Source organism: Phaethon aethereus (assembly GCF_964289735.1).
Source record: "Phaethon aethereus genome assembly, contig: HAP1_SCAFFOLD_687, whole genome shotgun sequence".
In the NCBI taxonomy this organism is placed as follows: Eukaryota; Metazoa; Chordata; class Aves; order Phaethontiformes; family Phaethontidae; genus Phaethon; species Phaethon aethereus.
This window is the reverse complement of record NW_028114346.1, coordinates 1-15,508: the sequence shown is the minus strand read 5'-3', so window position 1 is coordinate 15,508 and position 15,508 is coordinate 1. Positions and strand designations below refer to the sequence as shown.

The 15,508-nt window shown below is 67.4% G+C and overlaps 1 protein-coding gene across 1 annotated transcript; it reads left to right on the top strand.

Annotated features, from left to right (window-relative positions):
• Positions 1-499: 499 nt before the first annotated feature.
• LOC309416083 (cell adhesion molecule DSCAML1-like) lies at positions 500-15,318 on the top strand (the record flags this gene model as incomplete). Its single annotated transcript, XM_082015661.1, has 16 exons — positions 500-646; positions 1,831-2,109; positions 2,584-2,859; positions 3,229-3,525; positions 5,234-5,506; positions 7,638-7,958; positions 8,180-8,299; positions 8,424-8,600; positions 11,369-11,568; positions 11,680-11,776; positions 11,859-11,987; positions 12,346-12,513; positions 12,652-12,722; positions 13,561-13,801; positions 14,720-14,866; positions 14,948-15,318. Coding segments are annotated over 16 exons (3,314 nt in total), but the record flags the coding sequence as incomplete, so codon positions are not given.
• Positions 15,319-15,508: the final 190 nt, after the last annotated feature.

Below are 15,508 nucleotides of genomic sequence, written 5' to 3'. Positions count from 1 at the left end.
TCGATCCGGGAGGCTGCTCCGGTCCCGCTTTACCGAGCGCGGCGCGGGACGCGGCGAAGCCCTTTGCAGCCGTCGCCGATTTACAGAGGAGGTTTAAAGGTTTCAGCTCCGAGCGCTCCGCTCTGCCGATCGCCTTCCGCTTCTCCGCGTTGGCCGGGTTTGGCGGGGGTCAGGCCAGCTTCAGGAGCGTGTCCAGGGCCGCTTTCCCCGCACGCGCCGGGCTCCGAAACCCGCCGGCTGGAGGGTGTCCTGCCATCCTCCCCCGGCGCTCAAATACCAGCTCGAGCCCCTGTTTGTTTTCAGGCGCTTCTGAGTTAAGCTCATTATTAACTCAGCGGGACGGATTCGCTTTTAATTGCCCGCATTGCTACGCGGCGCGTGGCGGGGCGTCGTGCCGGCAAGGGAGGAAGGAGCCGGCTCCGCCGCCGGCCCGGCGCGCGGATGACGTGCTGGGTCGGGGCTGGCCCGCTCACCCTTCTCCTTCCCTTTGTGTCTTCAGAAAATAGGTTTTTTATTACTTCTTACGGAGGTTTGTACATATCGGACGTGCAGAAGGAAGATGCCTTGTCCACCTACAGGTGTATCACCAAGCACAAGTACAGCGGGGAGACGCGGCAGAGCAACGGCGCCAGGCTCTCGGTCTCAGGTGAGCACGCGGCTGCGGGCGCCGGGGGGCCCGGCGCGGCTCCGGCGCCCGGGAGGGCGTCCAGCCCCACCTGACTCCCCCGGGGCGCAGGAGGGAGCCGTCGACGGCGTCGCTGCCTCCCGTCCCCGCAGGGAGAGGACCTCCCGGGGCGGGGGGCCGGGGGGTCCCGTCGGGGCCGTTCAGGGGGTTCGCGCTGCCCCGCGTGTCCCCCCGGCGCTGGCCGTGGCGAGCGGCGGCGCCGCGCGGCACCCCGAGCGAGAGGCGACGGGGCGCGACGCGATGCGATGTGACGGCCCGCGATGTGAGCAGCCTGACGCGATGCGACGAACGTGCAAGCGATACCGCGGCGCAGGCGGCGCGGCCCGTAGCGCCGGGTGTCTCGGGGCGCTCCCAGCTCCGCCGACTGCCCAAATTACTCCGCTCGGGAGGGAGTTCGACCGACTCGCGGCCGCCTCGCCGCTTGGCTGCGGCACGCCCGCTCGCTGCCGCGTGCTTTCTCCATCCTCGGGTTTGCGGGCTGTGGCTCGCGCGCCAGCTCCTCGAATTAACCCCGCGGGGGGAGGGAGGGGGTCTGGCACGGCCGGGCGGGGGCTTGCCTGGCCTTGCCCCAGCCTCCGGGAGGCCGGAGGGTCCCAGTCCCACCCGTGGCCGTCCTGCGGGCAGCCCCTGGGGGTATTGTCCCCTCTCCGTGCGCGTTCGATCTGGCCCGGTCCCCTCCTGGTCGCCGTCGTTATTTACACGTCACGGCGTTTTCCTTCTGCTCGGGAGTAGCGAAAGCGGTTTCTTTCCCCTGGAATTTAATTTCACGCCTGAGACTTGGCGATTAATTTCCCCTTTCCCGGCTGCCTGATGGGCCCCTTTGCTTGTAAATTTTGAAACGTGCCACAGAATTTGTGTATTTTGCACCAATTGGGCGTCGCCCTGAGTAATTCCTCCGGCGCGCAGTGTATTCGTACCGTCAGCTAGTCAGATGCGTTTCTCCCCGCAAGCCCGCTGCCCCGACCAGCCCGGCGGGGGATCTGGCCGGCATCCCGCGCTCCCGCCCGGCAGAGCCGCCGGCGAGAGCCGCCCTCTCCCGCCTGACGCCGAGGGGTCGCGGCGGTAGCGGCGTCGCCGTGCCGGGGGCTCTCCTTGGCGGGGAGAAGCCTCGCCGCCGGCTGAGCCCGTTTCCTCTCCGAACGCAGACCCGGCGGAGTCCATCCCCACGATGCTAGACAGCTTCCAGTCCAGGGAGGTGAGGGCGGGCCGGCTGGTGGAGCTGCCCTGCATCGCCTCGGGCTACCCCAACCCCGCCGTCCGGTGGATGAAGGACGGGCGCCCGCTCCCTGCGGACAGCCGCTGGACCAAGCGCGTCACGGGCCTGACCATCAACGACCTGCGCGTGGAGGACAGCGGGACCTACATCTGCGAGGTGACCAACACCTTCGGGTCCGCAGAGGTCACGGGGACCCTCACGGTCATAGGTGAGAGCCGGCGGCCGGAGCGGGGCGCGGCGGTGGGGAGACCTCTGCCCTGCCGCCCGGGGCCCGGCTTGATGACGCCTTTTCGATACAAAGCCGTTAGAAACGTCAAGCCTTTAAAGGGTTTATACAGCCGTACAAACGCCGAGCCTCCTATTTCGGCGCGGCGCTCGGGGCGCTCGCCGTGCCGCGGCGGCACACCTGCAGACGTCCCCTGACTTACCGCTTCCATGGGGGCGGGGAGAGGGGCCTCGGGAAAACTCGGAGCGATGCCGGCGGGCGTAAATCGCCGGATTTGTCAGCGGGGGGGACGGCGCGGGGGCGCGCCCGCCTTGCCGCGCGGCGGCGTTTTACGCACAGTCGGGCTGGCGCTTCCGGGGCGGGAAAGGCGGGGAGCGCGCGCTAAGGACGAGACGCCTCCCGCCGCGCTGCCCGGCGCCGCCAACGCCTCGCCCGCTCTCGCCCTTTCTCGCACAGACCCTCTGCGTGTGACCCTCACGCCAAAGAAGCTCAAAACGGGCATCGGCAGCACCGTCATCCTCTCTTGTGCCCTCAGCGGGTCCCCCGAGTACGTCATCCGCTGGTACCGCAACACCGACCTCGTGGCGGCGGATGACTACATCTCCATCCGGGGGATCGGCAACGAGACCCTCCTCATCACGGCCGCCCAGAAGAGCCACTCCGGGGCCTACCAGTGCTTTGCCACCCGCAAGTCCCAGACGGCGCAGGACTTCTCCATCATCACGCTGGAGGGTGAGCTGCCTTCCTCGGGGCGGGGGCTTCCCTCTGCGAGCCTCCGCGGCCCCGGCGTGCTGCGCGCGTGGCGGGAGGGCGGCGACACCCGCCCCCCCCGCCCCGGGGTGGGGGCCCCGGGGGCCGGACCGCTCCGGGGACGCGGCGCGGGGAAGGACCAAAATAAGGGTCGACTGGCCGGCCCCCGGGCCGAGGCGCCGCCCTTCACCGCGCGTCCCCTCCCCACCGCGGGTTGCCGGCCGCTCGGACGCGGGACGGGCTCCGCGCGTCCCCCTGCTGCAGGGGCGTGGGCGCGGGGCTCTGAGGGCGACCGCTGCCGCCTGCGGCTGCCGCTCCCTGACGCCCCCTCCCGCTGGGTGCCCCCCCCAGATGGGACCCCCCGCATCGTCTCCTCCTTCAGCGAGAAGGTGGTCAACCCCGGGGAGCAATTCTCCCTGATGTGCGCCGCCAAGGGGGCCCCGCCGCCGACCGTCACCTGGGCGCTGGACGACGAGCCCATCCCGCGGGACGGCGGGCACCGCACCAGCCAGTACACCATGTCGGACGGCACCACCGTCAGCCACATGAACGTGACCAGCCCGCAGATCAAGGACGGCGGCGTGTACCGGTGCACCGCGCGGAACTCGGTGGGCAGCGCCGAATACCAAGCGCGAATAAACGTAAGAGGTGCCTGTCTACTTTTAAATATCAGAATAGGACTTTTACTGGGCTTTTGGTTTTGTTCCGCTCCCCGGCCGACGGCTCCTCCGCGCCTCTCCCTCCTCTTCCCAGCCCCGGGGGACCCCCTTCCCCGAGCTCCCCGCTCCCGCCCCACGCACCTGCCCGCGAACGCCGCCCCGGGGGACCCCCCCCCCCGCACGAGGAAGCTGGCGGCGGGCGCGGAAGCGTCCAGGGCCCCCCCATCCCGTGCTCTGCCGGCGGCCAACGCGCCCGCCGGCGCGGGGATCTGCGCGACGAGCGATGATGAGGCGGCACGCGAAATCGTGGAAAATGAGCTTTGATTTGTCACGTCTGTGTTTTCCTTTGTCTGCTAAAAGCCGCGGCCGCGTTAATCGCCGTGTTATTAGGGCTGGAGCGCGTCGCTCGGTGCGTTACGGGGAGCGCTTTCAGGCGCGGGGCACGCCGTAAGCCCCGGCCCGTTAATAATCGCCGATTACAGCTTAGGGGCGGGGGCGAGGCAGAGACGAGGTAGCATTTATTTGTCTGCCGAGAACGAGGGTTGGAAGGGCTGCGTTTGTCAGCGTCTCAGGATTGAAACGGATCTAGCGGCTTTCTGGCTGGCAGCCCGGGAGAGCCAGAATTTTGCTGCCGTTGACCGCTAAATTCGGAACCAGCGCTTCCCTCAGCCGTGAGAAACCAGAGCAGCGTTTCCGACAAGGACGTTACCTCGTCTCCCTCTTTCCCCTCGCTCAGCTCTCGACGGGCTGTCGCTAGATAAGATTCGGGCTTTTTTTTTCTTTTTTCTTTTTTTTTCTTTTTTCTTTTTTTTTCTTTTTTCTTTTTTTTTCCCCCCCGGGAGCAAGTCCCTCAGAGAGCCCGAGAGACGGTTGCGGAGCAAGATGCTGATTTCTTAAACGCGGCCCAGCTTAAGCCGCTGTCCTGCTACGCCCTTAGGACGAGGAGTCCGGGTGGGGTTAATCTCGAGATTCGTCGGCTAGTTTGCGCAGCGGCCGGGAGAACGACGTAGTCGTCGATGCCTGAAACCTCTCGTTGCCGTACTCCGCTGCCGCGTTCTCCCGGTCCTCGAGGCAGCCAGAAACCGGTGACCGCCCGGCTTTTCAGCGGCACTCGGGCGGGCGGCGGGAGGCTCAGAAAGGCGCGTTTTAGGGGAGGTGAAATACGTTTGCCGATGGAAGTCGGCTTCCCGTAGCGGCTCTTGCGGAGGACGCTTGGCGCGACACAGCCGCTTCCCTCCAAGAGAGGCGGAGAGCGGCTGCGGCCGTCGGGGAGCGCTCCCCGGCGCTGCTGGCGGAGCCACGGCGCAGGCGCGCTGGGCGGCCGCGCTTCCCCTCGCAGAAGCGCGCCGCGCTTCCGGACGCCGTCCGACCTTCTGCGACGAGCGGCAGCAGTGCGCGCGGGCTGGGCCGAAGTCGCACCTGCGGGACCGGCCCTGACCGAGGACTGCGGCCCCCGCCGTCGTAGGCGTGCGCGAGCGGCTCTAGCCGGAGGTTGCGGCCGACGAGCGGCCTTCCCCTGTGCGTGCCGAGAGAGGAGCCTGCGCCCGCTCCTCGCCCGCGGCCGGGCCGGGTCCCGACCGTGCCGGTCACCTCCTTTGCCGGTGAAGCTGGCTCTGAACTAGCAGCAGCTCTGCACGCCGCCGGACTGCCCTTCGGAATTAACCTAGCCTGCCTCTTCCTTCCTCCCCAATATGTAGGTCCCCCGAGCATCCGAGCGATGAAGAACATAACGGCGGTAGCGGGTAGGGATGCTTTCATCAGCTGCAGGGTGATCGGGTACCCCTATTACTCCATCAAGTGGTACAAGGACTCGTTGCTGCTGCCCGATAACCACCGCCAAGTGGTCTTTGAAAACGGGACCCTTAAGCTGATGGACGTCCAGAAGGGCATGGACGAAGGGGAGTATCTGTGCAGCGTGCTGATCCAGCCCCAGCTCTCCATCAGCCAGAGCGTCCACGTCACAGTGAAAGGTAAGCGGGTGGAGAGGCTTTCCCCGGCGCGGCCGCCCCTGCTGCGGGACGCTCCCCGGCCGGCGCCCCGCCAACGCCGCGCCGGTGGGAGCTCAGCTCCTGCCAGGGCCGCCCTCGGGAGCCGGCTCCGCTCCTGCCGGAGCGGCTACCTGGTCCTGCCTGCGCGCCTGCAGCCGCCCCGAGCCGCGCCGTATCCGTTTCCCGCTACAAGCGGCGGAGCAAGGATTTACGGTGTAAACATCGCGGATTAAAACATCTAACCTTTGCTCGGATCACCTTCGCCGATGTTTTTCACCGCGCGTTAGCTTTTAAAAAAATAATACTCTCGGTCTTCCCAGCGCACAGAACATCTTAAAAGCTTCTCCGGGCCATCAATTATTCAGCCCCGTTGAGGGAGCTATCAGTCCTAATGAATTGAGCCGGATGCATTCCCTCCCAGTGCCGCGCCGAGATTGTGCGGCGAGCGGGCCGTGCTCCCCCCCGCCTCCCGTCCGCGGAGCTGTCGGCTCCTCTCCGCCCGTCGCCAGCTCGGAGCGTGTGGTGAACCGTTTAGGCAAACGCGGCCGCGCCGGGGACGGCGCTGGCCAATCGCCTTCCTCCGCCTCGCCCCGCGGGGTATTTGCGGGCTGGGTGGGACTCGGATTCCGCGCCCGTCCGCCGCTTTCTTATTAGGAGTCGGGTTGGCGAGGGAGCGCGTCGAGCCGATTCGAGATGCGGCCGCTTGATTAGCCGGCGCTCTCCTCCGAGGCTTCGCGGAGGGCGGAGGCGGCTGCGGCCAACCTGCCTGGGGGCGGCGGGGGGAGCGCTCCTCGCCCCTCGGGCCCGTAGCGTGGGGCACGGCCAGCCCCTCTGCCCTCCCCGTAGACGAAACCCCCACCTCCGTGGGAGCCCCGGGGCGTGGGTAGAGGCCAGAGCGGAGTAAAGGCCAGTCCTCCCGGGGCGAGCGGGACGGCGGGGCCGGCGCGAAGAGAGCGCCTACAGGGCCCGGCGCGCGCCTCGAGTCGAATGTCGGGGTTCGCTTTTTGTCGGTCGCTGGGAGGTGCCGTCGCAGGGTGCTGGAGCTCGGCCGCGGAGCCGTACGTCCCGGGAAGCAGCCGCGAGCGAACCCTGCCGCGGCCGAGGAAGGCGAGCGGGCGGAAGCGCGGTGCGTTCCTGGGGCCACGGCCCCGCGCCTCGCAGCCCTCCGGGCCCGAGCTGCTGTGCCGGGCTCTGCGGCGGGCGCCGGGGGAGAGACCCTCGTGCGGCGCCCTGGGCCGCGGCCGACTCCTGCCGCAGCTGCGCGAGGGAGCCTGGAAGCCCTGGAGGAAGGAGAAGGGCAGCGGGAAGCGAGCCGGGGAGGAGAGGCGAGCTGCAGGCTCCGGCTGCGGGGAGCTCGAGCAATAGACTGCAGTGCGCTCCCAATTAATTATTCATTAATTATGGAAAACAGGCAGCGCTGGCTCCATGGCTCCAGCGACTCGAGCCACGTCGCCGTAGCCGGCGAAGGGGCAGGCCAGCCGTGCCCGCGGCCGGCAGCGGCTTGCGGCCCGGGGGGCGGTGGGCAGCCCCCCGCTTGCCCGCGGCTCCCCAGAGCCACCCGGCCAGGCGGAGGGGCAGAGAGCCGGCGCGGGGGGCTTCGCGTGGCGCCGGGGCGGAGGCGGGAGTGCCGGGAGGTGCGCGGCGCCTGTACGAGAAGGCAGCTTGTTTCCGCCGAGGGGGCAGTTGGCAGCCTGCTAATTTAATTACGGAGGCTGTGGAACGAGGACCTCGTCCACCCGGTGCTGAGCCTTGTTAAGCTAATTGTCGCCCGCTCCCGCGTTGCCGGAGACGCTGCCGTCGCCTAATTAAGTTATCGGAAAGACAACGGCCGGTTCCGAATCCGGCGCCGTTAAGGAACAGCGTCCATCGCGTAACGGCTTCTCTGTGGGCAGACAAACGCCGAGGCGGCGTTTCGGCCGGCGCGTGCCGGGGGGCGGCTGGGGCTTTTGCCGGCGCGGGGCCTGCCCGGCTCGGGAGGTCGGCGCTCCTCCCTCCCGCTCTCGGCACGGTGGCCCTGCGGCGTCTCCCCTGAGCTCCGCTGCGGCCCGGCCCTCCCGGAGGAAGGCTTTCCCCGGACGGGCTCTCCAGCGTGCTCTGCCTCTCTCCTCGACAGTCCCTCCGCTGATCCAGCCCTTTGAGTTCCCGCCAGCCTCCATCGGGCAGCTCCTCTACATCCCCTGCGTGGTCTCCTCCGGGGACATGCCCATCCACATCACCTGGAGGAAGGACGGGCACGTCATCCTCTCCGGCTCCGGAGTCACCATCGAGAGCAAGGAGTTCATGAGCTCCCTGCAGATCTCCAGCGTCTCCCTCAAGCACAACGGCAACTACACCTGCATCGCCAGCAACGCCGCCGCCACGGTCAGCCGGGAGCGGCAGCTCATCGTGCGGGTGAGGCCGCGGGCCGACCCAGCCGTGCGCGCAGCCCAGCCCGGTCCTCGCCGCCGCACCGGGCTCGGGAGGGGGGACGGTGGCGGAGGGGCAAGCGGAGATAAGGCGCGAGGCTGGGGGGAGGTAACGCTCTCCTCTGGTTGAGGGAGCGGCGCGGCGGCAGGCGGGGCGCGCCAGGAGCGCGGCCGAGCCAGAGCAGCCACGTGCCCGCGGAGCCGAGGGGGCTTTTGCCACGGCGCCCGTCTTTCCTCTCCGTTTACGCAGTGCCGCCTCGTTTTGTGGTCCAACCCAACAACCAAGACGGCATTTACGGTAAAGCCGGGGTGCTGAACTGCTCCGTCGACGGGTACCCCCCTCCGAAGGTCATGTGGAAGCACGCAAAAGGTAGGGGCGCGCCGCGGTGCCGCCGGGTGACCTCGGCGCGGGCGGGGGAGGCTCCCCGCGGGGCACGGCCCCTCAGGCGCTCCGCTGCCCCGGCTGAGCTCTGCGGCTCCGTGTCCCCTCCTAGGAAGCGGCAACCCCCAGCAGTACCACCCCATACCGCTCACGGGCCGCATCCAGATCCTGCCTAACAGCTCCCTGCTCATCCGCCACGTGCTGGAGGAGGACATCGGCTACTACCTCTGCCAGGCCAGCAACGGCGTGGGCACAGACATCAGCAAGTCCATGTTCCTCACCGTGAAGAGTAAGTAGCCGGGCCGTGCCGCGGCGGCGGCGAGGGGCCGGGGAGCGGAGGCGGGCGCCTGCCCTGCGTGCCGGTGAAACCGCGGCTGCGGCTGCCGGTCAGCAGAGCCTGCTCCGGCACGGACCCCTCCTCCGTGCCGAGGGTCTGCCCTCGGCGCCGCGGGGCACGGGGAGGGCGTCGATTCTCCTCCTCCGGAACCCGCTTCCCTCCTGCTGTTCCACGCGCTTTGCCCGTAATAAAACCGAGCAATCGGTCTCCGTCGTACGGGAGGAAGGGAACTAGCCGGGCTAATTTGGCAGGGGCGGGCCGGGAAGCGCTGTCAGACACCGTGTTTGAACCGCGCTTATTATCGGATTCCTCTCCCGTTGCTGTCGGCGGGATACGTAATCTCCAGCTCCGCTTTATTTATTTTGCTGGTCGCTGCCGCGAGCGTTCGGACCTCAGGCAGGAGGTGGCGGAGGGGGGACCGGCCCCTGCGGCAGCGCCCGCCCGCCCCCGGAGCGGGGCCGGGGTCGGGGCTTCTCCCTTCCGCTCTCCTGCCCATCAGCTCTCCCGGGCGTCGAGAGCGGAGCGCGGAGAGGGTCGCGTCCTCGAGGGTCGTTGGCGAGGGGCGACCCCGCGTCCGGCCGGGCAGGGTCCCGCCGCGGGCCTGCGTGTCGCGGGGTCGGGGACGGGCGTGTTTGGAAGTCGGCCGCCGCACGGCGAGAGCGTAGCTGATTGCTTCCAGGCAATTTGAATTAATCTCGTGCTTCAGGTGGAACTCGGCTAATCAGCGCAGAGAGGAAGCTGAAACGGGAGCAATCAAATTAACATCACGGAGCCGCTCCCAACAAGAAAGAGGGGGCGAGGGGGGCAGGCGCAGCCCTCGTCACCCTTGTCGCCGTCCTCGTTCAGTTGTCGCCAGCGGGCCGCGAAGCAGCTCGTGCCCCGGCGCGACACGGCAGAGCGCGCCGGCTGCTGACGTCTCCCTTTGTAGCCGGTCTTATCTCTGCCCAGCAAGCGGGACGAGCCTCTTGTCGGGCCGTGTTAACACGGCGCGGGGGGAGCGCGGCGGCGCCGGCAGGGGTGGCGAGCAGCGGAGGCGAGCTCTCCTCCGGGGAAGCCCCGGCAGGCAGGAAGCAACGCTCCCGCGAAGCGCGGTGCGGGCCAGCCGGGAGCGGCCTCCGGCAGCCCTCGGAGGGTCCCGCGGCCAGTCCCAGGCGACGCCGTCCCTCCGCGAGCGGCACGACCGCGCCAGGGCGGGCGTCGGGTACAGGCGCGCGAGAGGTGCCGCCCCTGCGCCCCGGTCCGCGCTGTCTGCGCGGCTGCTTGGGCTTTTCTTTCGGTTCCTCTTGCTGTCTCCCCTGCCCTGGGCTGCGAGCCGCTCCCGCGGCACCCCGGCGATCGAGAGAAGTCGATGCGTTTACATGCGAGGAGCCGCTTTTAATCAAACGTCGATAAGCGCGTTTCAGCGAAGCACAGCCTGAAACGCAGCTCCTCTCCCGGGGCCGACGCGTCGGCCACGCGCGCCCTCTGCGCCGCGCCGGCCTCCGGCCCACCGCCCCCCCGCCTGCCAAACTCTGCCGGGCGGCCCCTCGGCGGCCTTCTCGCGGCAGGAGCCCAGCCGGGTCCCACCGCGGTGCCAAAACTGGGTGCTGAGACCCTGACCCGGCTGCGCGCGCCCTCACGCCGTGCTGCGCGCGCTCGGAGCCGGAGCGGCGCTGCGTCCCCGGGCCCGGCGTAGGTGCGAGACCCCCCCCCCGGCCGTCCCCGCGCCGTTGGAGCGCCACTCTGCCGTCCCTGCTCCTCGCCGTCCCCGCGCCGGCTGGCTGGCGCCCGTGGTCCCCTCGGGGGCGGGATCGCCACGGGACGCTGCCGGCGGGCGCCGGGCCGGGCACCGCACCCTCCCGGCGCCTGGGCGCCCGCCCCGCGCCCCGGCGGCGCGGGAGGAAAGGTTTCCGTAGCCGTTAATTGAATTACATTGCCACGGAAAGCCGAGGAGTCGTAGCTCATTAGAGCCTCTTGTGTCCCATTATAACAGCGTGTGTTGCCTTTGCGGCGTGTCGTTACCATACGTTACGGCGGCACTCGGCGGTGCTGTTTGTTTATGCATTACATTTTTTTTTTCCTGCTTATACCCAGGCTCGCCGCGGCCGGCTCGCCGCGCGGGCTCGGCTCTTGGAGCGGCGAGGGGGAAGGAGCCCGGCCGGGGCGCGTTACAGCGATCCCTCGCGGCACGGGGAAGCGCTTCGGCTCTGCCCGAGCGTGCCTCCCCGCTGTCCTCGTTTGCGTATCGGGGTGGCTACGGGGCGGGGTTGGGGGGAATAAATAATCTCCGGCATCTGCAATGCCAAGGCGGCCTTGCTTGGTGGGAAACCGCACTCTATATTCTGCCCAGGTTTGTACGAGTGAATTATGCAAATGTGCGATGGAAAACATTCTTCCTCTCATCCTCGGGAGTGTAAAACCTTAGTCAATAATTCATACCCGCACGTCTCAGACTGGAGGCTTTCTCTTCATTACGGCGTGCGCTTGGTTATTTGTCTTTCACCTTTTATTGTCTACCCCGGTGTAATGCTATGCATTATAAAATTTATCTGCTTCATTATTTTATGATCCTGAGCTGTATAGTGCGGCGAGATGATTCCGCTTCGGGCCGCGTGGCCTCTCGGCGAGACCCGCGCCCGCCGCCTCCCCGGCGGGGCCCGCGGGCCGTGCCGGGGCCGGGCAGCCGCGGGGGGCACCCGGCCGTCCCCCGGGCGCACGGGTGACCCCCTGCCTCCCCGCAGTCCCGGCCATGATCACCTCCCACCCCAACACCACGATCGCCATCAAGGGGCAGACCAAGGAGCTGAACTGCACCGCCCGGGGTGAGCGGCCCATCATCATCCGCTGGGAGAAGGGCGACACCGTCATCGACCCCGACCGCAACGTGCGCTACGCCATCGCCACCAAGGACAACGGCGACGAGGTCATCTCCACCCTCAAGGTGAGGGCCGGCGGCGGGAGCGGGCCGCGATGCCGGGGGAAGGCGGGGGCTCGCGGCTGGGGGGTAGCTCCGTCTGCATCGGCTCCGCTTCTCTCCTTCGCGCGTTCGTAGCTGAAACCAGCCGACCGCGGGGACTCGGTCTTCTTCTCCTGTCACGCCATCAACTCCTACGGCGAGGACAGAGGCTTGATCCAGCTCACCGTGCAAGGTACTCGTTCCCCCGCACGCGAGCCCCGTGCTCCCGGGGGGCTTCTCTCCCCGTCGTCCCTAACTGTCCGTGTCTCCCCCAGAGCCCCCGGACCCGCCGGAGCTGGAGATCCGCGAGGTGAAAGCCCGGAGTATGAATTTGCGATGGACGCAGCGGTTTGACGGCAACAGCATCATCACCGGCTTCGACATCGAGTACAAAAACAAGTCGGGTAGGTGACGCCTGACCTCCCCTCCCCGTGCTGCCGCGGCCCCCGGCGGGCGGCGGGGCTGGGGGGGCTGTGTCCTGCGGCCCCGCCGGCGCCTCCGAGGGAATATTCCGCATCCCGGTTCCTTCGGATGGAGAAAGGAGAGAGCGAGCAGCGCTAACAAAGTACGTTCGTTTCTCTTGGATGGGAGCATTTGAAAGGGAATATTAAGAGACGATGTTTGCGAGAAGCCAAAGCCAGACTGCCCGACGGCGGGGAGGGGGGAAGCGGCACCGCTCCGGGGGGACCGGGGTCGAAAGCCGGAGGCGCCGCAGGGTTCGGGTGCTGACCCTCCTCCCATCTCACTCCGCCGCTTTTCCAGATTCCTGGGATTTTAAGCAGTCTACGCGCAACATCTCCCCCACCATCAACCAGGCGAACATCGTGGACCTCCACCCGGCCTCGGTGTACAGCATCCGCATGTACTCCTTCAACAAGATCGGGCGCAGCGAGCCGAGCAAGGAGCTCACCGTCAGCACGGAGGAAGCAGGTGCTGCTCGCGGGCGGGGGCGGCCGCGGGCCGCGCCGGGGCCGTAGCCTTGAGCTCTCTTGAAGTGTTTTCCCCGACGAGGAGGTCCTCGCCCCGAGGCCTCTCAACGCGTGCTCTTCTGGGTCCGTTTATCCGCAGCTCCCGATGGGCCTCCGATGGATGTCACCCTCCAGCCCATGACCTCCCAGAGCATCCAGGTCACCTGGAAGGTGAGCGTGGCCGGGGCGGTGCGCCGGCTTTCCCCGGCCCGGGGGGCTCGGGCAGCGCCAAAAGGCCCCCCAACCCCGCCAAGCATCTGCGGCAGCAGCTTGTCCCGGGACGCGGCGTTTTGTCAGCGGTGCGAGGGCCGGGAAGGGTTTCCCGGGCAATACGGAAACCCGAAGGCCGGGCGTGCGGCTCGGCTGCGTCGCGTGGGGTCCTTATTAATCGCGTTCCTTAACGGGCTTGTTATCTCACAGCGTGTCCGTGGGGAGAGAGGGGATAAATACGCAAAAACCGAGACCCTGGGTTGCAAAGCGTTTGAGCAAAGATCAATGATACGGCTTAGAACGGCATTTATTTTGCCAAAGGTGCATAACGAAAAGCGAAATCGATGGTAAAGTTAGGACTTTGGAATGAACCGGTGGGTCAATAAACTGAGGGCTCCAGCTTCTCTCCCCTCCTCTTAAGCGCTGAAAGACAGATAAACGGAAAAGAAGATTCACTTGCATGATAAGTCGCTTTGTTTTAAGAGTCTTTTGGTTGAGATGGGCCGCCCTGGCTCCGTAACGTAAATTTGCAGTCGACCCCATCGATTTCTTAACGCTTCAGAGAAATGCGGTTACGATTGGCCTCGGGCCGGCCCCGCGCGTTTTTAAGGCTGTCAGGCTCGGGGCGTTTCCCTGCTCTCTTACCGCTATCCTGCCGCTCGGCACGTCGGCCCGAGGCTGCCGCGGGGAGAGAACGTTGAAAAGCGTTGAGGAAGGACGCCGGGGAGAGGCGGTCGCGGCGAGGGGGCCCCGCGAGCCCCCCGTGACCCCGCTCTGCCTCGCACCCCACCTTCCTCAGGCCCCGAAGAAGGAGCTGCAGAACGGGGTGATCCGGGGCTACCAGATCGGGTACCGGGAGAACAGCCCGGGCAGCAACGGGCAGTACAGCATCGTGGAGATGAAAGCCACCGGGGACGGCGAGGTCTACACGCTGGACAACCTGAAGAAATTCGCCCAGTACGGGGTGGTGGTGCAGGCGTTCAACCGCGCGGGGACGGGGCCCTCGTCCAGCGAGATCAACGCCACCACGCTGGAGGACGGTAAGGCTGGCCCGGCCCTCGCCGGGGGTCCCGCCACCCGGGGCTCCCGGGGCGGCTGCCGCCCGCCTTCGGCGCACGCGCGGCCGCCCGCAGCTGCCCCGGGGAGGAGTTGTGAGCACGAGGGTGCCAGGACAGGTTTCTGGCGCGGTTAGAGGGACGCCGAGCTGGATTTACGCGACGCTGAAGCGCCGGGGAGGCTTCCGGTGGCCTCGGCCCTTTTAAAAACAGCGAGAAAAAAAAGTTTTGTGGCGCGTTTGCTCGGCGGTTTTTCATACTTAATTAAGGCTCTTGTTAGCCTGTCAAACCGTGATCGTTTCCCGGCTACGTTAGCACTCCTCCTGGGGTATTCAAGGGCCCCCGTTTTAGCAATAGCGTCTTTTCCGTAATTATATTACCTTCATTTTGTTCGAGCGGACTATCTGTATTAGTTTATTATAGCCTGTCCCTAATTACACGGTGCTTATATTTTTGCACCTAAGTAATATGAAACAATAATCATTTTCAAAGAGGATCGTTAGGGTGATGTATTATCGTTTAAACGCTCGTAAAAATTAGAGTTACCTCTTGTGGGGCAACGGGATCTAATTACCTCGCTTCCAGCCAGCGCGCCCGCTCTCCCCTCGCCGGCAAGCGCGGCGCGTCCCGGCGGCCTCCCTGTCCCCGGGAGCTCGGGGGTCGCGCCCGCCTCGGTGCTCCGGGAGGAGCAAAGCTGCGCGTCGGAGGCGGACGGCCGCGATCGCCCGGCCCCGGCGCCCTGCGCGCCGGGCAGGACCGGCTCCGGGGGAGAGGGGGCCGTGGCGCGGCGGGGTCCCGTGCGGGCGCGGGCGGGGCGGCCGACCTGTGGGACGTGGCGCCTGCCGGGCCCGTGCCGCCTCTCCGTCCTCCTGCTGATCGCGCCCCCGCCCGTCCCCTCCTCAGTTCCCAGCCAGCCCCCCGAGAACGTGCGGGCCATCTCCATCACGTCGGACGTGGCCGTCATCTCCTGGTCGGAGCCGCCGCGCAGCACCCTCAACGGGGTGCTCAAGGGCTACCGCGTCATCTTCTGGTCGCTCTACGTGGACGGGGGTGAGCGCTCGCGCAGACCGGGGGACGCGGGGGACCTGGCCGGCCGGCGGCGTGGGGCTGACGGGCCCCGTCTCCCCGCAGAGTGGGGCGAGATGCAGAACATCACGACCACGCGGGAGCGAGTGGAGCTGCGGGGCATGGAGAAGTTCACCAACTACAGTGTGCAGGTGCTGGCGTACACCCAGGCCGGCGACGGCGTCCGCAGCAGCGTGCTCTACATCCAGACCAAGGAGGACGGTGAGCGGCGCTGTCCGGGGCTGCCCTTTCTTTTTCGTTTCCTCCCCGCTCGGTTCGCCGAACCCGCGCCCGGCGGCCCCCCGCGCGGCCGTTCAGGGTCGCGGTGCGCCGGTGCCAGGAGACGGGAGCGCTGGCTCGTGCCGCAGCGCGCCGCGTTGCTGCGCCGGCGAGGGAAGGGCCGGAGCGGCTGCGGGGGCGTAGAGGAAACCCGCCGTGTACAGCCACGGGCAGGGCCTTCCCCTTCTCGGCTTTTTTCTTTTCCTTAAGTGCGCGTATTGAAATATTTACACCCCTGCCTGCCCTACTTTAACGCCATTAAGGCGGTAGCGGAGCGCTGCCGGGGCCCGCGGGCTGGCGTGGCTGCCTGCCCGGCCCGGCCAGCACCGGCTGCCGGGGCGGCACCTC